At 40.0% G+C, this 24505-nt stretch overlaps 1 protein-coding gene across 8 annotated transcripts in view; it reads left to right on the top strand.

Annotated features, from left to right (window-relative positions):
* Positions 1–24505, top strand: part of L2HGDH (L-2-hydroxyglutarate dehydrogenase) — a 103146-nt gene that overhangs the window by 25910 nt on the left and 52731 nt on the right. For all 8 annotated transcript variants that reach the window (XM_077126805.1, XM_077126801.1, XM_077126802.1 and 5 more), the window contains 2 exons: positions 16473–16635; positions 17925–17959. In XM_077126805.1, coding sequence (XP_076982920.1) covers positions 16473–16635; positions 17925–17959 — 198 coding nt within the window. The remainder of the gene's footprint in view (positions 1–16472; positions 16636–17924; positions 17960–24505) is intronic.

The raw sequence follows: 24505 nt of genomic DNA on the forward strand, positions 1-24505 counted from the left end.
TCATCTATGTCTTCTTGAGTCAAAGTTGGTTGTTCATGTCTTTCCAGGAACCCGTCCATTTCCTCTAAATTGTTGTATTTATTAGCGTAAAGTTGTTCATAGTATCCTGTTATTACCTCCTTTATTTCTGTGAGGTCAGTAGTTATGTCTCCTCTTCCATTTCTGATCTTATTTATTTGCATCCTCTCTCTTCTTCTTTTTGTCAATCTTGATAGGGGCCCATCAATCTTATTGATTTTCTCATAGAACCAACTTCTGGTCTTATTGATTTTCTCTACTGTTTTCATATTTTCAATTTCATTTATTTCTGCTCTGATCTTTGTTATTTCTTTCCTTTTGCTTGCTTTGGGATTAGTTTGGTGTTCTTTCTCCAGTTCTTCCAATTGAACAGTTAATTCCTGCATTTTTGCCTTTTCTTCTTTTCTGATATAGGCATTTAGGGCAATAAATTTCCCTCTTAGCACTGCCTTTGCTGCATCCCATAAGTTTTGCTATGTTGTGTTTTCATTTTCATTTGCCTCGAGGTATTTACTAATTTCTCTTGCAATTTCTTCTTTGACCCACTCGTTGTTTAAGAGTGTGTTGTTGAGCCTCCAGGTATTTGTGAATTTTCTGGCATTCTGCCTATTATTGATTTCCAACTTCATTCCTTTATGATCCGAGAAAGTGTTGTGTATGATTTCAATCTTTTTAAATTTGTTAAGACTTGCTTTGTGACCCAGCATATGGTCTATCTTTGAGAATGATCCATGAGCACTTGAGAAAAAGGTGTATCCTGCTGTTGTGGGATGTAATGTCCTATAAATGTCTGTTAAGTCTAGCTCATTTATAGTGATATTCAGATTCTCTATTTCTTTATTGATCCTCTGTCTAGATGTTCTGCCCATTGATGAGAGTGGGGAATTGAAGTCTCCAACTATTATGGTATTTGTGTCTATTTCCCTTTTCAGTGTTTGCAGTGTATTCCTCACGTATTTTGGGGCATTCTGGTTCGGTGCGTAAATATTTATGATTGTTATGTCTTCTTGTTTAATTGTTCCTTTTATTAGTATATAGTGTCCTTCTTTGTCTCTTTTAACTGTTTTACATTTGAAGTCTAATTTGTTGGATATTAGTATAGCCACTCCTGCTATTTTCTGGTTGTTATTTGCATGAAATATCTTTTCCCAACCTTTCACTTTCAACCTATGTTTATCTTTGGGTCTAAGATGTGTTTCCTGTAGACAGCATATAGAAGGATCCTGTTTTTTAATCCATTCTGCCAATCTATGTCTTTTGATTGGGGAATTCAGTCCATTAACATTTAGTGTTATTACTGTTTGGATAATATTTTCCTCTGCCATTTTGCCTTTTGTATTATATATATATCATATCTGACTTTCCTTCTTTCTACACTCTTCTCCATACCTCTCTCTTCTGTCTTTTTGGTTCTGACTCTAGTGCTCCCTTTAGTATTTCTTGCAGAGCTGGTCTCTTGGTCACAAATTCTCTCAGTGACTTTTTGTCTGAGAATGTTTTAATTTCTCCCTCATTTTTGAAGGACAATTTTGCTGGATATAGGAGTCTTGGTTGGCAGTTTTTCTCTTTTAGTAATTTAAATATATCATCCCACTGTCTTCTAGCCTCCATGGTTTCTGCTGAGAAATCTACACATAGTCTTATTGGGTTTCCCTTGTATGTGATGGATTGTTTTTCTCTTGCTGCTTTCAAGATCCTCTCTTTCTCTTTGACCTCTGACATTCTAACTAGTAAGTGTCTTGGAGAACGCCTATTTGGGTCTAATCTCTTTGGGGTGCGCTGCACTTCTTGGATCTGTAATTTTAGGTCTTTCATAAGAGTTGGGAAATTTTCAGTGAAAATTTCTTCCATTAGTTTTTCTCCTCCTTTTCCCTTCTCTTCTCCTTCTGGGACACCCACAACACGTATATTTGTGCGGTTCATATTGTCCTTGAGTTCCCTGATACCCTGTTCAAATTTTTCCATTCTTTTCCCGATAGTTTCTGTTTGTTTTTGGAATTCAGATGTTCCATCCTCCAAATCACTAATTCTATCTTCTGTCTCTTTGAATCTATCATTGTAGGTATCCATTGTTTTTTCTATCTTTTCTCCTTTGTCCTTCACTTCCATAAGTTCTGTGATTTGCTTTTTCAGTTTTTCTATTTCTTCTTTATGTTCAGCCCATGTCTTCTTCATGTCCTCCCTCAATTTATCGATTTCGTTTTTGAAGAGGTTTTCCATTTCTGTTCGTATATTTAGCATTAGTTGTCTCAGCTCCTGTATCTCATTTGAACTATTGGTTTGTTCCTTTGACTGGGCCATATTTTCAATTATTTGAGCGTGATCCGTTATCTTCTGTTGGCATCTGCGCATTTAGACAGATTTCCCTGGGTATTGGATCCAAAAGTTTGGAAGATTTTTCTGTGAAATCTCTGGGTTCTGTTTTTCTTATCCTGCCCAGTAGGTGGCGCTCGTGGCACACGTTTGTCTGCGGGTCCCACCAGTAAATGGTGCTGTGGGACCTTAAACTTTGGAAAACTCTCGCCGTCCTGGGGTCCGAACGCAGGGAGGGTTGCTGGTTGCCGCAGCCAGGGAAAGAGCCCGTCCGAATTTCCTAGTCGGCCCTGGGCAACAAGCGTGGCGGGAGGGCGCCAGCGGCAGCGGCCCGCCCGAGAGAGTGCACGTTCCCCGGGAGTCACGGGTTTGGAAGGAATCTCTCCCACCCGTCACCGTTCTCCGCGGCCTGGGGGTTTCCGATCCAATTCTCTCAGTTGGTCCGGGGGCTGTGCGTGGTGTGGGCGCCAGCCGCCTTGGTTTCAGGGGACCGCCTCTCCAATTCTCCCAGCCGGCCCGGGAAGGGGGAAGGGAGTAACTCCGGCCGCTTGCCACCCCGCCCGGTAAGGCCCGCGCGCCTCGGCGATCTCACCCGAGCTGCTTCTCTCAGCCAGCCAGCCGTTCCAGGATGGGGTACGCTGTCTTTTTTATCTCTGTTGTGGCTTTGGGCGCTTTCTGTATCGTTTCTACTCCCCTAGTAGGTGTCCTGGAGAAGAAACTAAGATCCGCGCGTCTTACTAAGCCGCCATCTTCCAGGAAGTCCTTGGTTCAAGAAGGCCGTTGAAGTTCACGGTTTCTCTCTCAGCTGGAAGGGCACATGGTGAACATGGCTGCATCTGCTGGCTTTCTCGTGACTCTGTAAGAAGGGTCTCCCTCAGTTTTGAAGGACAATTTTGCTGGATATAGAAGTTTTGGTTGGCAGTTTTTCTCTTTTAGTAATTTGAATATATCATCCCACTGTCTTCTAGCTTCCATGGTTTCTGCTGAGAAATCTACACATAGTCTTATTGGGTTTCCCTTGTATGTGACAGATTGTTCTTCTCTTGCTGCTTTCAAGATGCTCTCTTTCTCTTTGACCTCTGACATTCTAACTAGTAAGTGTCTTGGAGAACGCCTATTTGGGTCTATTCTCTTTGGGGTGTGCTGCACTTCTTGAATCTGTAATTTTAGGTCTTTCATAAGAGTTGGGAAATTTTCAGTGATAATTTCTTCCATTTGTTTTTCTCCTCCTTTTCCCTTCTCTTCTCCTTCTGGGACACCCACAACACGTATATTTGTGCACTTCATATTGTCCTTGAGTTCCCTGATCCCCTGTTCAAGTTTTTCCATTCTTTTCCCAATAGTTTCTGTTTCCTTTTGGAATTCAGATGTTCCATCCTCCAGTTCACTAATTCTAGCTTCTGTCTCTTTAAATCTACCATTGTAGGTATCCATTGTTTTTTCCATCTTTTCTACTTTGCCCTTCACTCCCATAAGTTCTGTGATTTGTTTTTTCAGATTTTCTATTTCTTCTTTTTGTTCAGCCCATGTCTTCTTCATGTCCTCCCTCAATTTATTGATTTGGTTTTTGAAGCGGTTTTCCATTTTTGTTCGTATATTCAGCATTAGTTGTCTCCGCTCCTGTATCTCATTTGAACTATTGGTTTGTTCCTTTGACTGGGCCATATCTTCAATTTTCCGAGCGTGATCCGTTATTTTCTGCTGGCATCTGGGCATTTAATCAGATTTTCCTGGGTGTGGGACCCAGCAGGTTGAGAGATTTTTCTGTGAAATCTCTGGGCTCTGTTTTTCTTATCCTGCCCAGTAGGTGGCGCTCGTGGCACTCGTCTGTCTGCGGGTCCCACCAGTAAAAGATGCTGTGGCTCCTTTAACTTTGGAAAACTCTTGCTGTGGGGGAGGGTCGCCAGCCGAAGCGGCTTGGGGGAGTGCTGATCCGAATCTCCCAGCCGGCCCAGGAATCCGCGCGTGGGGAGGGTTGCCGGCCTCCGCAGCTTGGGGGAGTGCCGGTCCAAATCTCCCAGCTGGCCTGGGATGCCAAGCGTGACGGGGGGGCGCCGGCCGTCGTGGCTTGGGGGAGTGCCTATCCAACATTCCCAGCTGTACCGGAAAGCCACGTGTGTGTAAGGGACCCCGGTCGCCGGTCTCCGCGGCTTGGGGGACGTCCGATCCAATTCTCCCAGCCGGTCCAGGGGGCTGCACGTTGCGGGGGGGGCGCCAGCCGCCGTGGCTTGAGGAGACCGTCTGTCCAATTCTCCCAGCCGGCTCGGGAAGGAGGGAGGGAGGGACTCTGGCCGCCAGCCGCCCCAGCCCGGGGAAGCGCGCGCCCCTTGGTGATCTCACCGCAGCGGATTCTCCCTGCCGGTTCAGCCGTTCCAGAATGGGGTACGCTGTCTTTTTGGTTTCTGTCATTGCTCCGGGAGCTGTTCTGTACCGTTTCTATTTCTTTAGTAGCTGTTCTGAGGAGGAACTAAGACCCGCGCGTCTTACTAAGCCAACATCTTTTCTGGAAGTCTCCTTTTTTTAATAATGGCCATTCTAGTAGGTATGAGATGATATCTCCTTGTGGGTTTGATTTGCATTAACCTGATAGCTAGTGAAGTTGAGCCCCTTTTTGTATGCTTTTGAGCCATTTATATTTCCTCTTTGGAAGAGGGTCTATCCGTGTATTTGCCTGTTTTTTAAATTGGATTGTCTTTTTGTGGTTGAGTTGTAGGATGTCTTTATATATTCTGGGTATTAAACCCTCATCTGATGTGTGGTTCCCAAATATTGGCTCCCATTGCAGGGGCTCCCTTTTTACTTTCCAGACAAAGTCCTTTGACGTGCAAAAGTATTCCGTTTTGAAGAGATCCCATCTGTCTATTTCTTCTTTTATTGCTTGGATGTAAAGTTTAGGAAACCACCTCCTATCACAGTTTCTTTAAAATATTTCCTTACCTTTTCGTCTAAAGATTTTGTGGTCTTTAATGTTTAGGTTCTTGATTCATTTTGAGTTCATTTTTGTATAAGGTATGAGATAGAGGTCCTCTTTCATTCTTTTTGATATGGATATCCACTTCTCCAAGGACCGTTTGTTGAAGAGGCTGCTCTGTCCTGGTTGAGTTGACTTGACCGCCATATCAGAAATCAATTTGAACACTCAGTCCGATGCCATTGGTCAGTATATCTATATTTATGCCAGTACCATGCTGTTTTGACCATTGTGGCTTTGTAATATGCTTTAAAGTCAGGTAGTATGAGACCACCCACTTCATTTTTCTTTCTCAAGATATTTTTAGCCATTCTGGGTACCCTGCCTTTCCAAATAAATTTGATTATTGGTTTTTCTATTTCTGCAAAGTAAATTGTTGGGATTTTAACCAGCATTGCATTGAATCTATAAATCAAGAATTGACTTGTTAATTATATTTAGCCTTCCAATTCATGAACACAGTATGTCCATTTATTTAGATCTTCTTTGATTTCTTTAAGAAATGTTTTGTAGTTTCTTTTATGTGCTTGCTTAGATTTATTCCTTAATATTTTATTATTTTGGTTGCTATTGTAAATGAAATTTTTTCCTTGAGTTTCTCCTCAAGTTGCTCATTGCTACTGTATAAAAACTGCTGATTTTTACGTGTTGATCTTGTATCCTGCTACTTTGCTATACTTGTTTATTAACTCTGGTGGCTTTGCTGTAGATTTTTAAGGGTTTTCTACATATAGTACCATGACATCTGCAAAGAGGGAAAGTTTTACTTCTTCCTTTCAAATGTGGATGACTTTAATTTATTTTTCTTGGCTAATTGCTTTAGCTAGAACTTCCAGTACAATGTTGAATAACAGTGGTGACAGCGGCATCCTTGTTTCGTTCCTCATCTTAGAGGGAAAGTGTTCAGTCTTTCCCCGTTGAGTATGATGTTAGCTGTGGGTTTTTCATATATTTCCTTTAACATCTTGAGGAAATTTCCATCTATTCCTATGCTTTGAAGTGTTTTCATCAAGAAAGGATGCCGAATTTTTTTCCACTTTTCCCCATCAACAATGACGAACGTGTTTTTTCCACTTTAATTTATTGATGTGATGTATTACATTAATTGATTTTCCTGAGTTGAACCACCCTTGCATACCTGAAATAAAACCCACTTGGTCACGATGTTCAATTCTTTTAATGAGCTGCTGGATTTTATTTGTGAATATTTTGTTGAGTTTTATTGAATCTGTATTCATTAAAGAGATTAATCTGTAATTTTCTTTTCTTGTAGTATCTTTGTCTGGCTTTGGTATTAGGGTAGTGTTGGCTTCACAGCCTAAGTTAGGTAGCTTTCTCACCTCTTCAGTTTTTTTGAAGAATTTGATCAGGATTGGTCCTAATTCACATGGTGAATTTACATGGACTCTTCTTCTAGGGGAAGTTTTAGATAACTGATTCAATCTCTTTACTTGTGGTTGGTTTATTGGGGCCTTCTATTTCTTCTCAAGTCAATATTTGGCTCTTCATGCTTTATTTAGAAGTTGTCCGTTTTGTCTGAGTTTATTTTGTTCACATAGAGCTGCTCATAGTATCCTCTTATCTCCTTTATTTCTGTCAGGTTAATAGTAATGTCCCCCCCTCTGACTTCTGATTTTATTTATTTACATCCTCTCTCTTATTCTTTGCCATCCTAGCTAGTAGTCCATCTATTTTATTGTTTCTCTCAAAAAACCAACTTCTAGTTTTGCTGATTTTCTCTATTTTTTCATGTTCTCAATTTCCTTTATTTCTGCTCTGATCTTTGTTATTTCTTTCCTTCTTTTTGCTTTGGGGTTAGTTTGTTCTTTTTCTAGTTCTTTCAGATGAGCAGTTAGTTCCTCAATTTTTGCTCTTATTTTTTTTTGGTTATTTCTTGTTTTTTTTCTTCTTTTTAAATATAGGTGTTCAGGACAATAAATTTCCCTCTCAGCACTGCTTTTTTTTTTCTTTATTAATTTTTTAATTTTTTTAAAATATAAAACACCAAACAACCACAAACATTCTTAACTTATGATCATTTCGTTCTACATATATAATCAGTAATCCACAATATCATCACATAGTTGCATATTTATTATCATGATCATTTCTTAGAACATTTGCATCAATTCAGAAAAAGAAATAAAAAGACTATAGAAAAAAATTCATACGTACCATACCCCTTACCCCTCCCTTTCATCGATTACTAGCATTTCAATCTAAATTTATTTTAACATTTGTTCCCCCTATTATTTATTTTCATTCCATATGTTTTACTCGTCTGTGGATAAGGTAGATAAAAGGAGCACCAGACACAAGGTTTTCACAATCACACAGTCACATTGTGAAAGCGATATCATTATACAATCATGTTCAAGAAACATGGCTACTGGAACACAGCTCCACGTTTTCAGGCAGTTTCCTCCAGCCTCTCCATTAAACCTTAACTAAAAAGGTGATATCTACTTAATGGATAAGAATAACCTCGACTCTGTTTGGAATCTCTCAGCCATTGATTCTTTATTTTGTCTCATTTTGCTCTTCCCCCTTTTGGTTGAGAAGGTTTTCTCAATCCCTTGATGCTGAGTCCCAGCTCATTCTAGGATTTCTTTCCCACGTTACCAGGAAGGTTTACAACCCTGGGAGTCATGTCCCATGTAGACAGGGAGGGCAGTGAGTTTGCTTATTGTGTTGACTGGAGAGAAAGGCCACATCTGAGCAACAAAAGAGGTTTTCTTGGGGGTGACTCTTAGGCCTAATTTTAAGTAGACTTGACCTATCCTTTATGGAGTTAAGTTTCATATGAATAAACCCCAATATTGGTGACTCAGCCTATTGCTTTGGTTGTCCCCACTGCTTGTGAGAATATCAAGAATTCTCCACTTGAGAAAGTTGAATTTCCCCCCTTTCTCACCATTCCTCCAAGGGGACTTTGCAAATACATTTTTACTCACTGTTCAAATCACTCTGGGATTTATTGGGGCATCACTCTGGGCAAACCTACAAAATCTTATGCCCTACTCAAGGTTCCATGTACTTATGATGTTCAATTAAGCTGTCCACATAAGTTATATTAGGAACTGCACTAGTCAAAATACAGATTTTGTACCAAATAAAGATTTTTGCTTTAGTCTCACACCTAAGTTAAAGATTTAAAGTATTAATTACCATCTATTTTCAATACCCTGCAGTAATGACATTCCTTTGTTCTTCCTCATGCAAAAACATTTTTAAATTTGTACATTTAGTCACTATCATTATACACTCTAGGCATTCCTAGATTATACCATCTCAGTCTTTATCATCTATCTTTCTTTCTAATTTCATTTGTCTCAGCGCTGCTTTTGTTGCATCCCATGAGTTTTTATATGTTGTGTTCTCGTTTTCATTTGCCTCAAGATACTTACCAGTTTGTCTTGTAATTTCTTACTTGACTCACTGGTTGTATAAGAGCATGATGTTTAGCTTCCATATATTACGAATTTCCCAGCCCTCTCTCTGTTATTGATTTCCAACTTCATTCCATATTGATCCAAGAAAATGTTTTGTATAATTTTGATCTTTTTAAATTTATTGAGATTTGCTTTGTGACCCAACATGTGATCTATCCTGGAGAATGATCCATGAGCACTTGACAAAATATGTGTCTGCTGTTGTTGTGGGGTGCAGTGTTCTGTAAGATTTGCTGCTCTTCAGCCCTCTATTTCCTTTAGGCTGGAAGTGTTTCAATTTTCTGAAGCAGCCTCCTTTTCCCCCCTGCTGGGAGCATGTTTGAGATAGGCTGGATTCAACATTTTGTAGGTTGAAACTGTGGCATGTTTAAGGTGGGCTAGGCCCCACTGTTTTTTTTGTTTTGGATGAAACTGCTTTTGATATCCCAATCCTTGGGGTCTAAATTCTCTGAATGAAAGCCAGTTGTGCTGGCCCTGTCCCTTCCCTTTTCTTTGGGGAAGATATGTCCTTTATGGAACTATGTCCTTCACTGATTAGTTACTTTGTCTCTCAGGCATTCCTTAATTCTGTCCTTTCCTGGGGCAGTGCTGAAAACAGAGAATGCCTGCTGCTTTATTTAATGGGTTGAAGTAAAAAGAAAAACAAGAAAGAAAAGGGGACAAAAGTCCTTTTTAGAACTGGTCTCCAGCTCCAGGTTCACATATCAGGAGTCAGAGTTGGTGCCCAGTTCTGTGTGGCCCATTTCTTGGGGCCCAGCCCTTTTCCAGTATTCTGAGTTTTAGCCAACTCAAAAAACCTCTGTTCTTTTCTTCAGCCCTGCCTCCTTGCTGCTAGTGGACCTCCCAATCTCTTTTGTATTTGCCTTATAGTTTAATGTGTGCTAGGAGCTTTCATTCAGCAGTCTGAATTTGTTAATCAAAACCCCAGTTAAAGGTTGATTGAGCCCTCCTTTCTCTGTTCCTAGTAAAGAAACTTCTGTTTCCCACTAGGAGAGACATCAAATCAGCCTGCTGTGCCACTGGGGGAGGGGCACCAGCCTCCACAGCGTAGAAGAATTTACATACAGTTCTGTGTTGTGATCTTGGCCCTTCTGTCTGTTCCAGGCTGTGTCCCCTGAACATTTGTTCCAGACATTTCCTGGCTTTTGATGAGCCTCCCTAGTGGATGAACTAAACCCTACACCTCCCTACACTGCCATTTTGCCCTGCCTCTTCTTTTGTCCATTTTTAAATTGGATTGTCTTATTATTGTTGAGTTGTAGGATTTCTTTATATATTCTGAATATTAAACCCTTATCATATAGGTGGTTTCCAAATATTTCCTGCCTTTTCATTTTCTTGAAGAAAACCCTTTGAAGCACAAACGTTTTTATTTTTGATGAGGTCCCACTTATCTATTTCTTCTTTCTTTGCTTGTGCTTTGGGTATAAAGTCTAAGGAATCATTGTCTGCCACAAGATCTTGAAGATGCCTCCCTCCATTTTCTTATAGGAGTTTTGTGATCTGGTTCTTATATTTAGATCTTTGATCCATTTTGAGTTCATTTTTGTATAGGGCATGAGATAGGACTCCTCTTTCGTTCTTTTTCATATGGATATGCAGTTCTCCCAACACAGTTATTGAAGAAATTGTTCTGCCCCAACTGAGTGGACTTGACAACCTTGTCAAAAATCAGTTGACCATAGATGTGAGAGTCTATATCTGAACTCTCAATTTGATCACATTGGTCAGTGTATCTGTGTTTATGCCAGTACCATTGCAGTTTTGACGGTAGGTTTGTAATATGCTTTAAAGTCAGGACGTGTGCATCTTCAGCTTTGTTCTTCTCTTTCTGGATGTTTTTGGCTGTTACCGGCTGCCTGCCATTCCAAATAAATTTGGTTATTGGCTTTTCCATTTCTTCAGTTAGGCTGCTGAAGGTTTTCCCCTTCAATTTGTTAATGAGATGTATTACATTGATTTTCTTGCGTTGATCCACCCTTGATTACCTAGGATAAACCCCCTTGATGATGGTGTATACTTCTTTTAGTGTGCTGTTGGATTCAATTTTTCAAGTATTTTGTTAGGGATTTTTGCATCTGTATTCATTATATTGGTCTGTAATTTTCTTTTCTTGTAGTATCTTTGTTTGGTTTTGGTGTTAGGGTGATATTAGCTTCACCCTATGAATGGATGAGTTAGGTAGCTTTCCCTCCTTTTCAGTTTTTTGAATGTATTTACGCAGGATTGGTATTAATTCTTCTTGGAATGATTGGTAGAATTCACCTGTGAAGCCATATGACCTGGGCTTTTCTTTCTTGGGAGGATGCTTTTTAGGGGGAGAATTATTTATTTATTTATTTTTAATTGACCAAACAAAACAACATACAAACATGAATATTCTTAACATATGAACTTTCATACTTGGTATACAATCAGTGGCTCACAATATCATCACATAGTTGTATATTCATCTCCATAATCATTTCTTAGAACATTTGCATCACTCCATACATACCATACCCCTTACCCCTCCTTCTCATTGACCACTAGTATTTTCATCTACCCAATATATTTTAACCTTTGTTCCCCCTATTTTTTTTTTCTATACCTCTTGGGAGGATTTTGAGGACTGATTCAATCTCTTTCTTTGTAACTGATCTGTTGAGGTTTTCTATTTCTTCTAGAATCAGTGTAGATTGTTCATATATTACTAGGAATTTGTCCATTTCTCTAAATTGTATAATTTGTTGGCGTACAGTATACATAGTATCTTCTTATGATCCTTTTTATTTCTGTGAGGCCAGTAGTAATACTCCCCTCTCATCTCCTATTCTATTTTGATCTACTATCTTTTGTCCTTTTTCAGTCAAGCTAAGGGTATGTCAGTTTTCTTGATCCTCTTTGAGACTTAACTTTTGGTTTTGTTAATTTTCGCTATTTCTTTATTCTCAATTTCATTTATTTATGTTCTAATACCTGTTAATTTCTTTCCTTCTTGCTGTGGGAATAGTTTGCTGTTCTTTTTCTAGTTCCTCCAGGTGTGCAGTAAGGTCTTTGATTTTAGCCCTTCTCTTTTAATGAAAGCATTTAGGGTTATACATTTCCATTTCAGCACTGCCTTCACTGCATCATGTAAGTTTTGAAATTTATGTTCTCATTTTCATTTGTCTCAAGATATTTAAAGATTTATCTTGACCACTGATTGTTTGAGTGTGTTAACCTCTGTATATTTGTGAGATTTCCAATTCTCTTCCTGTTAACTGATATACAACTTGATTCCATTAGGTCAGAAAAGGTGCTCTGTGTAATTTCCAACTAGTTCAACTTATTGAGACTTGTTGTGACCTAATAGGTGGTCAGTCCTAGAGAATGTTCTGTGAGTACTTGAGAAGAATGGGTTTATCCTGCTGTTCTGGGTGTAGTGTTCTATATATGCCTATTAGATCTATTTCATTTATCATATTATTCAAATTCTCTATTTCCTTAGTGATCCTCTGTCTAGATGTTATATGCATTGATGAGAGTGGTGTGTTGAAATTTCCAACTATTACTGTAGAGATATCCGTTGCTCCCTTCAGTTTTATAAGAGTGCGCTTCATGTGTTTTGGGAGTCCCTGATTAGGTGCATAAATATTTATGATTGTTATTTCTTCTTTGTGGAGTATCCCTTTTGTTAATGTGTAGTGTCCTTCTTTGTTTCTCATAATGGCTTTGTATTTAGTCTGTTTTTTTTCCCATATTTATATAGCTACCCCAGCTCTTTTTGGTTACTGTTAGCATGGAATACCTTTTTCTAAACTTTCACTTTCAGCCTATTTGTGTTCTTAGGTCTAAGATGAGTCTTTATAGATAACATATAGATGGAACCTACTTTTTAAATCCATTCTGCCAACCTATATCTTTTGATTGGAGAGTTTAATCCAATAACATTCAAAGTTATTACTGTAAAGGCAATACTTCAACCATTTTATCCTTTGGTTTTTGTGTCATATCTCATTTTTGTCTCTCTTTTTACCCTTTTAATTACCCTTACCGATAACCTTCATTTCTGCACTCTCCTCCAGGCCTCTCCCACTTGTCTTTTCCTTTCAACCTACAGAATGTCTTTTAGTATTTCTTGTAGGGCTGATCTCTTATTAATAAACTCTCTCAGTTTCAATTTATTTGTGAATGTTTTAATCTCCCTTATTTTTGAAGGATAATTTTTCTGGATAAAGAATTCTTGATTGAAAGTTTTGTTCTTTCGTTACAGGAAATGTGTCACACCTCTGCCTTCTTGACTCCATGGTTTCTGATGCAAGAGCGACACAATCTCATTATTCTTCCCTTTGTATGGGATGAATCGCTTTTGCTACTTTCAGAATACTCACTTTATTTTGTTGTTCAGTATTCTGATTGGTCTGTGTCTAAAAGTAGATCTTTTAGGATTTATTCTGTTTGGATTGCACCATGCTTCTTGGACAGGTTAACATAAATAACTCTTTCATAAGAGTTTGGAAATATTTCAGCTGTTATTTCCTCAGATATTCTTTCTTCCCATTTTCCCTTCTCTTCTCCCGCTGAGGCAGTCATGATGCGTATGTTTGTGCTGTCATTCAGTTCCCTGAGACTGCTCAATTTTTTCCATTCTTTTCTCTGTTTTTCTGTCTCTGAGATCTAGTTCTGCCTGTTCAGATCTGCAGTTGTATGACTCTGTTGTTGTGGTGGTTGTTTTTTCAAAGAGAGAAAGAGTTTATTTTTAGGCACATAGTAGGAGAGCAGAAGGCCTAGTGGCCAAAAATTTGTCTCCCCAAGTTTAGGGGGTTCGAGGTTTTTAAGGATTTTAGCAAGGGGAGATGAGGTCATTTCCTACAGTAAGTTCAAAGCAAAAAAAGGAGACATTGTTATCATTATCATTCAGTAGGAGAACATAAGTTGAAAGGAGGGGAGGCAAAACTATCACTTCAGCACTAAAGGGATGAGCCAAAAGGAAGGGAGACAAATCATCTTTCAGTAGCAGAATCTAGCTGATATGATTTACAAATGTCCGTGGCTGAGGTTAGTTAATGGATGACTTCATTAGCATTAGGGCCTTTGCCCTACAAAATAATGACCCGACAAAGGGCTTAGTAGCTGTTACAGTCACAAAGGCACAAGATATAAGGGCTTTTACAATCATTTCAGATAACAGGGCAGCTTAATTATAGTTTAGGGCTTTCAGATATTCTCCTCTGTCTACTCCAGTATCCCAGAAAGCAGAAGGGAATAGCTATATAATGATTCAGTAATCAAAATCACTCCTTAAATCCTGATTTCTTGGTTACAGTTCCTCCCTCTCATTTGTAATTGTCTCTCGATCTTGAGGAATACCTGGGTGATGTCTCTTCTAATTACTTCAAGGCTGAAAAGTTATTAAGGGGCAGTGGGATGAACTGATGAAACCAGTAGTTATTCTCAGAGTCCAGTATCTCTGGGTTTCAGAGTTTCTCTGGCATTGGAACAATCTGAAGGTTTCAAGTCTCTGAAAAACAAACTTAATAAGTAAAATTTTATAGCGCACAGGATATCTTTCAGGGTTTCCAGGAACACTGTTGGTTGGGTTTACCATATAGTGGCAGTTTGCAATATCTGGCTGAAATTTGCATAAGAGTAACGTCCGGAGTGTCCTCTCGACTCAGTTTGAAATCTCTTAGTCATTGAAACTCTTTCTTTTCTCCCTTTTAGTCAGTTCGTCCATGATGTCAGGGCCAGGTTCATCCTTGGAACTTATGTTTCATAGTGCCAGGGTCAGTATCTCCCACGATTCCGGGGCCAGTTATGTTTCATGCTACCAGTGCCTGGCTTACAGCCCTGGAAATTATGTCCCACATTGGGGGGAAGGTCAGAGTTTGGCTTAGAGAGAGACCGCAGCTGAGCAACGGCAGAGATTTTCTGCCGATGGCTCTTATGTACTAATCCTATGTAGGTTCACTTTACTATTGCAGAAATAAGTTTCATAAGGGCAAGCCTTAAAATTGAGGCCTTGTCTTATTAAATTGGGAGCCCCTCCTGCTTAAGAAAATATCAGGAATTCCCCAGGTGGGTAAGCCTAATAGTTCTATCTTTTCCAGTCCGTCAAGGGACTTTGCAAATAACTTTTTCATTTTCTGCCCAAAATAGCCTCTGGTGTATTTTTAATCACCATTATTGTGCCTTTCATTCTCATAAGTTCTGTCTTATTTCTTTTCGTACTTTCAAATTCTTCTCTAAGATGTGAACACAATCTTTCTGCAACATCTGTCACCCCGTTGATTGCTAGGGTTGATTTGGCCAATCTGGCTGACTAGGCGGGTATCCCCTTCTTCCCTCACCACTCCACGTGTGTTGCTCCCGAAGCGGTGCGCTCGATTGAAGAGGATGACCCTCCCTTCTAGAGGAGAACCGTTCTGTGGTCAAGGGTATATGAGTAGCTGTAATCCCCTCCTCAAACCTCCAAACAAGCTCTCAATTTCTTCTCTAGGCTCACCCATTGTCTTTTTAATATACTTTAGCTGTATATGCATAGTTTCCTTCATCTCCTTGAATTGATTTAAATTTCTTTGAACATCTTTGATTAGTTGTTCCAAATTCTGTGTTTTCTCTGAAGTTTTAATTTGTTCCTTTAACTGGGCCATATCTTTCTGTTTCTTAATGGCTTGTAATTTTTTCCTGATGTTTAGGTAGCTGATTATCTTAATGAGTTTACTCTGAAAATCGGTCTCTCTCTCTTGACTAAGGTTTTATTGTTGATTGACTTGGTGTTAAGGCTCTTCTTTGACCTTGGGTCAACTTTTTCTAGACTTTTAGAATTTTTCAGCTCGTCTTCATCTGATTCTTGCCCTGGATATGTGGTACAATTTTTAATGTTACATTAGTTGTGCAATTATTTCATCTCCAGCAGAAAGCTTCCTTTACTTTTTCATTCTCCAGGAATCTTGATTTGCTCTGTTTTTGTTTTATTTTGACTCTCCTTTCAATGCCTCTAGCTGTTTTTACCTGTCCCAGAGAGGAATTCCCCAAGTTTGTATTTCCCAGCCAGAACAGGACCAGGAATTGAAGAAGGGGTTAGACCAGTTCTAAAGAACCCTTGGGAGATGGCTAGAAAAGACACCAAAAGCCTTTTTCATGGTTCTCCAAAGCTGTGCTTTCCTGGCCTGCCCAGCAGATAGTGCTCTTCAAATTTTTCCCAGCAGGCCTAAGTAGACCCTGCCTCTTTGAACTTCCACTGCCTTCTCCCCTATGAGGACAGGATTAAAACAATGGCCACAATATTCCCTATCCAGGGTAGGCTAAAAGTGCAGCCTAAAGCTAGGACCCAGTGATCACAATTTGCTGATCGAAAGCCATGATCAATACTTAGCTGTGCCGTGACCCCCTCGGCCCCGTTCTTTTGGAAGAGGGCTTCTGTATCCCTCTCTGTCTGTAGCAGCCAGCCAATAACCGGGCCAGAGGTGGCTAACCTCAAAAATTGGAATTTGACCTAGGCAGTCACTGCAGAGCACTTTACTCACACTTGTTTACTGCACTGTTTCAGCCTCTTTGTCCTGCTCTTCCCTGATTACTATACAATGCTCCTCTGGCCTCTGGAACCCCAAAACAGTTGTTTCAGACAGTTTCTCCCTATCCATTAGCTGTTTTTGGAATGAGTACTGCAACTCCCTCCTTCTCCCTCTTCCTCAGAAGTCCCTTAAGTGATTCTTAACTGTATTGTGTTGATGTTTTTCACGATTCTGTCCCAGGGTCTAATGGCTATCGATTGCCCATATACTGGCATTGTGAATTACCGGCAGGTGGCTTTGTCATTTGCCCAGGATTTTCAAGATGCAGGTGGCTCTGTCTTGACCAAATTTGAAGTAAAAGATATTGAAGTGGCTAAAGAAAGTCCTTCAGGAAGTAAAGATGGTAAGTTATCCTTGTCATCCCTATTGGATACCTTTATTGACCTTTAAAAAAACCGTGGTCAGTTTTGTCTGGAGTGATAATGTTGGAAGAGTCTCCAGGGACTGGGCTAGAGTAGGGCCCAGAGCTGGAGGAAGGTACAGAAAGGGGTAGGGCTGAGATTGGATACAAGAGAAACAGGACTGTTGGAGTTTCTTCTGTTGTTAGAACTGAGCACTGATCAGACGCTTCTGACTGGTGCGAAAACCTGAACTTCCAAGGCTATTTATGGAAAATCAACCCCCTAGATTCTTGTCTTACCCTGTAGGCTAGAGACAGAATCCCTTATGATGCTTGCTAAAAATGCAGATTTTAGCACCACCCATACTTACTGAATTCGGCTCTCCAGAGTTAGGGATCATCTCTTGGTGATTCTTAGACATACCAAAGGTTTAGAATGAGAGCCCAAGGTCATAAATGACTCAGTCGTTCTAAGTCTCTTACACTAGGTTCCACTTTGTTTTGCTGTGTGTGTGTGTGTGTAATGAATGGTTTCTAAGTATTGTATATACTGTTGGGAAATTTGAAGGAAAAAAAAGTAGAATTTGGTTCAGTCTTCCTGAGCAGCTTTTTAAGGAGATCTAGGATATCTGAATCATTTGCTCAGTGCCCTCCTAAATTCCAAGTTCATGAACAAAATTATTAGTTGAATAGTTAAAGTTGTTATGGGTAGCATGGTAATTCACATTTATGGTACAGATATTCTTTACCTGTGCTTCATAAGACTTTGAGATCCCATGTATTTGAGTGGAAACTAATTTTATAAATGATGAGTTTACTTTTGAGAGTTTTGTGTTGTGTTGGTAACTCTAGCTTACCTATACCTAGAATCTGTAGGGACTCAAGTGACCAACACTTGCACAGCAAGTTTCCTTATATCATAGTGTTAGTCCTTGGAAAATACATAAAAATTTATGTTGATCCATTTGACAGCATAGTTTCCAGGATTGGATTTTGGAAAAAAGCTGGAACTTTCTATGTTGAAGTTGAAGAGGGGGATGATTTTATAAGCGTGGTTCAATTTAATTAAAATGAGCTAGAAAGTATGCCTTTGTTTTATAAATTGCCAAATATGGATTAATTTTGTTACTGGTAAGATGCTTCAGAATGAACAGTGGGGTACAGTTATTGTTGTGATGGAAGAAAGTCATCTAGATTTGCTACTAGTATAATGTTTCAAATAAGGTAGGTAGGCTTTTTTCTAAAAATAAGCCTTTCTCTAATTTTTTTTCTTTTTTTTCCTCTTTTTTTAGGGATGAAGTACCCAATAGTCATTAGAAATACAAAGGTAAAGATTCTTAAGCAAATGGTTGTCTGTTTTCTTCCCCTCCACTTTCTTAAACAGTCAAATTTACTAAAGTGCTGTAATTTAAGTCATTGAATGAAGTTTGTCTAATTCTAAGGTTTTTTTCTGAGAGAAATTCTTTAAGAGCAGTATAACAGATTTTATTACAAGAGAAATTTCAACTTAAGAGTGTCTTCATAAAGTGACTGTACTGGCAAAGAATAGGATTATCAGCATGTGGCATGTTTAATTTTAAGGCAAACCTGATAGAAATTTTAGTGATCTACCTACTAATCAATATAAGCTTTATCTCCTTATTAATTAAAATAAGAAATTAATTAAAAAACTTGGGGTCAGGTGCAGAGGAAGATGAACTGCTTTCCTTTATCCGCACTTAATTTAAAATAAGAAGTATCAAATGATGTAGAAGCATTGCATGTGCCATATGTTCACTGCATTATCAGGGTTCACATGGGAGAGCAGGTTCATTTAGGAATGTTACAGGATTTATTATAAGAATTAAACTTAATTGTGAAAGGATCTGGGGAAGAGGAGGCCTAGAAGGGGAATTGGTGGGTCTGAGGAGTCTTCAAGCAGTCTGAGAAGCCAAGCTTGCTGAGAGTATGCTCTTGGGGAGCTCTGTGGGCACCTGCTGCCCCTGTGTCTGCACCAACTGGTAGGTCTAGGTCTGTCCTTGGTCAGTAAGACCCACAGTTGGGAAGTAGAGCTGGCCATGAAGCTGTAACTCACCGGGCAATGGGTGTCTGTCAGCATATCAAAGTAGGATGACTTAAAAAAAATAGTGACTGCCACTTTCTTATTATTCCTCTTATGGTCAACTTAAATTGGAACCCGATAATAAAGAGGACTCTGTCAAGCATAGTTCCAAGCTTACACAAGTTGTTAGCATACAAACCCTCACAGTCCACCCCTTGCCACCTTGGCATTCATATGCATCCCTTATAACCATGTTTAATTTCCAAAAAAAAGAAAGCAATGAAAATTATGCTTCTACCTAACAAGATGCAGCTATTCCTGATAACAGCTGAAGATATGCTAGCCTTCTCCTCAAAGAGGAGATCTTTGAATAACGTTCATTCCTTTTCTAGCTGAGTCACACTCCTTCTTTGATGCTTTGTAATTTATATTCTTAGATATAAAGTTAACCACTATTTAAACATACTCTATAGATCAGTTTTTATCAACTGAAGGTGATTTTTGCTTCACCCCCACCCCCTGGGGACATTTGGCAGTGTCTGAAGACATTTTGGGTTGTTACAAATGGAGAAAGGGATTGCTACTGGCATCTGTGGGTCAAGGCTGCTGCTGCTGCTAAACATCCTACAGTGTGCGGGATAGCCTCCCACAACAGAATTATCCAACCCCAGCGTCCGTAGCCCCAAGGTTAAGAAACTCTGTGTTAAATAGTAGGGAAGGGGAAAATAGTAGAAAAGGAGAAAAATAATTGGTTAATCTGTATACAAATATATTTCAGAGTAAGGAAGAGATACTTATAACTGTTGCTTCTTTATTTCTGTAACTGGTCCTGTGAATATAGATGATACTTATAATTTTCATCTTTCACTACCCAATCCATAGTCCCTTTGCCCTTGACAAGTATATCAGCTAGTCATGGTTGCTAGCTTGGTGGGGTGATTCAAGCTTTCATTCCTGAAATGTCTGTGTTATTATTGGTGCTACCTATTTTGGGTTGTTGTGGGTTTCCATTAACTTTTATAACAATATGTGGGAGTTCTAAAAGGTTCCCTAGAGGATCTACATTCTAAACATACTCCTTTTTATTATCTCCAACCCCTCTTGGAAGTCAGAATCCGTCAGTCAGAATTTGCCCCTTTCAATACAGTTATCCTCTCCTGGCTTGAGGAAGCCAAAGTGACCAGTTGGCAGTCTCAGCTCCCAGTTTGATGGAACCATTGTTTGTTCTCTAATGAAAACATCACTCCCTTAGGAACTAAGACCTCTAGATCATCAGAGCTCAAAGTTGTGAGGTTACAAAGCAAAAATTTCACTAGTGGATTGTTGGGATAACAGTAAAGAACTCCTTCCATTTCTACCTCGATTCCCAGACCTGTAAATTCTGACTGTAGGAGAAATAGCACCATATATTGATCACTAATTTAGACCATATACTGAATCCTGGAGGATATTGCCCCAGCCCTGCAGGGTATTGAAGCTGGTGCAGTAACTGAATCTTCAAAAGGCCAGGCCACCATTTTGTCACTCATCTGCTTCAGGGTGATGAGGAAAAGGGTAAAACCAGTGAATTTCATGAGCATGAGCCTATTACTACATTTCATTTGCTATAAAATGAGAAATAATGCTTCTCTGATGAAATCCATGATCCTAGTACATAATAGAATTTCACAGATGGTGGTTTTGACAGGAACTTTGTGGGCAGGGAAGGCAATTCTATATCCAGAGAAAGCATCTGTTTCTGTGAGACTAAGAACTGCCCCTTCCATGGTAAAAGTGGTCCGGGGACCGTATCAGTGGCTTAGTTGGTCTCTTCTATTGGTAGATTCATCAGTGCCGGTAGATTGATTGGCCTTGGTGAGCAAGGCTGTGTTGCTGAGCCCATGAATTGCCTCCATCTATATTGCCATAACCATTTAGTTCACTAACCCATTGGGCAAGGGTCCCTGGGAAAGAGGCTTACTGACGTTCACAGAACAGATCATCTTATCTACTGATTATTAAAACCTTTCTTTGCTGTGATTATTCTTCAGTGAGCATTCATATGGGACATAAATATCTTTACTCTTTGAGCTCAAGGCCCCCAGAGTTCCTTGTCAACAATTTTCCTGACTATGCAGCCAAACCATTAGCCATTGCCCTACCTCTGGCCATCTCTCCTAGGCAAGGTGACAACCAGATGTGATGTTTAAAATTCTGCTCCCTGGGAAGGTTTCCTTTCACCACAATCCTTCAGTACCACTCTTGAGTGGTGCTATAGCTGTTCACTTTCAAGTAGTGCCAGATGTTGCATAGAGCCATTTGTAAGCCAGGGATATTAATCAGGGTTCTCTAGAGAAAAAAATCCTCTAAAGAAACAATTTGTAAGAATTGTTTCACATAACTTTGGGAATAGTCAAGTACAATTTCTGTAGGGCAGGCTGCAAGCTGAAAATGCCAATGAAGGTTTTTGATGAATTCCCCAGGAGAAGCTGGCTGACTAAAGTAGAGATGGAAATTCTTCTGGCTTCTCTCATTGGTGAAGGCAATCCCCTCAGTTGATTGTAGATGTAATCAGCCATAGATGCAATCAGTTGATGATTCAAGTCCACGTAATGTCCTCACAGTATCAGTCAGGTCAGTGCTTGCTTGACCAAGAAAGTGGACATCAAAACCTGGCCAAGTTAACACATGAACTTAACCATCACAGTCCATCCCTTGTCAACTTGGCAGCCATGCACATCTCTTTAAAGCATACTTAATCTCTAAATAAAAATAATGACAGTCATATTTTTTCTAACAGTACTCAGCTGTCCTGCATTTAACCAGAAACACATTAACTCTCTCCTGAATAGGGTACAAGTCCTTGGGTAATATTTAGTTTTAAACTTGATACCCTGAATCTTAAAAACTACAGCATAAAACTAATACAATTTATGTCATATAATAAGGGAATAAGATAATGAAGAAGACAAAGATAGTTGCTTTATGTACATACACAAACATGCTCATAACGAAACAAGGAAGAAATATTCATAACTATTACAGTCCTTGTTTCTGTAACTGGCCACATGGTCATAGCTTATACTGATGGTTACCTTCTCCCCCTACTCATTTCATATTCCCTTTACTCTCATCAAGCATCTCAGCTGGCCATAGTTCTTTGCCTGGTGGGGTGACCAGACCTTCATTCCTTAAGTTTCTGGGCCTTTGGTACTCCAACCTTGTTCTAGTTTGCTAGCTGCCGGAATGCAACACACCAGAGATGGATTGGCTTTTAATAAAAGCGGATTTATTTTGTAGTTTCTTCAGAGGAAAGGCAGCTAACTTTCCACTGAGATTCTTTCTTACTTGGAAGGCACAGGATGGTCTCTGGTGGTCTTCTCTCCAGGCCCATGGGTTCCAACAACTTTCCCCGGGGTAACTTCTTTGTGCATCTCCAAAGGCCTGGGCTGAGCTGCTAGTGTTGAGATGAGGAATGCCGAGCTACTTAGGCTGTGCTACATTGCGCTCTCTCATTTAAGCACCAGGCAATTAAGTCAAACGTCACTCATTGCAGCAGACAGGCCTCCTAGCCGACTGAGATGTAATTAGCAACAGATGAGGTTCATGTACCATTGGCTTGTGTCCGCAGCAACAGAACTAGGTATGCTCACCTGGCCAAGTTGACAACTGAATCTAACTAACACAAACCTGGATTGGCTTATTTCATTTTTCCATTGACTTTAATCACAGTGCATGATAATACCAAGAGCAATCCCGGGGAGTCTCCCTGTATTCCAGGTAAAATCTTCTTTACCTCCATTGTGTTGTTGAAGTTCTATTTCCCTTTGATAGTTAGCATCAACCACCCAGACAGTATAGTAAGTCCCTTCTTTGCCTGTTGATTCAGGGCATCAGGAACCCAGAGTGGCCAGAAGACAGTCTTAACTTCCAGTTCCGTGGAATTATTGTTGTATCTCCTGATGGAACCACTCCTCCTTTTGGAACTAAGACCTTGTAGGGGTAGGAAGTGAAATTTTTATAGTGGATCACTAGGGGTAATAGTGAATGGTGCCCCTCCCATTTCCATCTCTTGATTCCTGGATCCATGAATCCATAGAGTGGATATTGACCTAGGGCATCCTCCTGGAGAGGATTTCCCTATCCCTCCAAGGTATTGCCACTTAGTTGGTGCCATAATTGAGTCTTCGAAAGGTCTTTCCACCATTCTGTCAATCCAGCTGCTTCAGGATGATGGAGAACATGGAAAGATCAGTGAATTCCATGAGTTTGTGCCCATCTCTGTACTACATTTTCTGTGAAGTGGGTTCCTTGATCAGAAGCAATGCTATGTGGAATACCGTGATGGTGAATAAGGCATTCTGTAAGTCCATATGTAGTTATTTTGGCAGAAGCATTGCATTCAGGGAAGGCAAACCTATATCCAGGGTATGTGTCTATTCTATTTAGAATAAGATGCTGCCCCTTCCATGATGGAAGTGGTCCAGTGTAATCAACCTGCTACTGGGTAACAGGCTGGTCACCTTGGGGAATGGTACCATATCAGGGACTGTGTGTTAGTCTCTGCTGCTGGCATGTTGGGCACTCAGCATTGGCTATAGCCAAGTTGGCCTTGGTGAGTCCATGTTGCCAAGCCCATGCATAGCCTTCATCCCTACCACCATGGCTGCTTTTGTTCATAAGCCCATTGGGCAATGACAAGACTGGCTGGGGAAAGAGGACAGCTGATATCCACAGAATTAGTTATCCACTTATTAAAATCATCTTCTACTGAGGCCACCCTCTGTTGAACATTCATATGGGACACAAATATCTTCATCTTTTTTAGCCATTCAGAAAGGTCTATCCACATATCTTTTCCTCAGACTTCTTTGACACCAATTTTCCAATCATGTTTGTTTCAAGTTCTTTGGTCATCCAGCCAAACCATTGGCAACAGCATATGAATCTGTATACAAAAGCAACTCTGGCCATTTCTTCTTCCAAACAAAATGAACAATCAAGTGCACTGCTTGAAATTCCACCCACTGTGAGGATTTCTCATCACTACTGTCCTTCACAGACATTCCAGAAAGGGGCTCTAGTGCTGCAGCTGTCCACTTTTGGGTGGTACCTGCATATTGTGTGGAACCATTTATAAACCAGGCCTAAGTTTTCTCATCCTTGCTCAACTGATTGTACGGAACTCCCCAACAGACCAAGGATGTGGGCTGGGAAAGGGAAAATAATGTGGCAGGTTTGGAGGTTATGGGCATTTGGGCAACTTTCTCATAAAATATACTTGTGCCTTCAGGACCTGCTTGAGCCCTATCTTGTATACACCACTTCCATTTTACAATGGAATGCTGCTGAGCACGTCCAACTCTATGGCTTGGTGTGTCAGACAGCACCCAGTTTATGATAGGCAACTTGCGTCTCAGAATATGTTAGTGGCCCATAGTTAAGCGTTTGCTCTCTACTAAGACTCAGTTGCAGGTCAAAAGCTGTTTCTCAAAAGAAGAGTCGTTATCTGCAGAGGATGGCAAGATTTTTGCTCCAAAATCCTAGTGGTCTATATTTAATTCACCTATTGGGGCCTGCCAAAGCTCCAGACAGCACCTCTGTTTGCCACTGACACGACCAGTGTTCTCAAAGAGTGGAGTCCCAGTGTTTGAGGAGAGCATGTGCTGCACAAGCACTTAGAAAGGTTGGAGCTGCCACTCCATCATGTCAGAGGACAAAACATCATTCTACAGATGACACTCAGATCTTGCAATCTAATGGAGTATGTCCTGTAGGGGGTTGAGAGTTGTTTGGGGACTCCTGTTTTTCTTCCAGTTTATCCCTATGGGAATCTATGTCTTAAGCTCCTTT

The sequence above is a fragment of the Tamandua tetradactyla genome, chromosome 14 (genome assembly GCF_023851605.1).
Source record: "Tamandua tetradactyla isolate mTamTet1 chromosome 14, mTamTet1.pri, whole genome shotgun sequence".
NCBI classification, from domain to species: domain Eukaryota; kingdom Metazoa; phylum Chordata; class Mammalia; order Pilosa; family Myrmecophagidae; genus Tamandua; species Tamandua tetradactyla.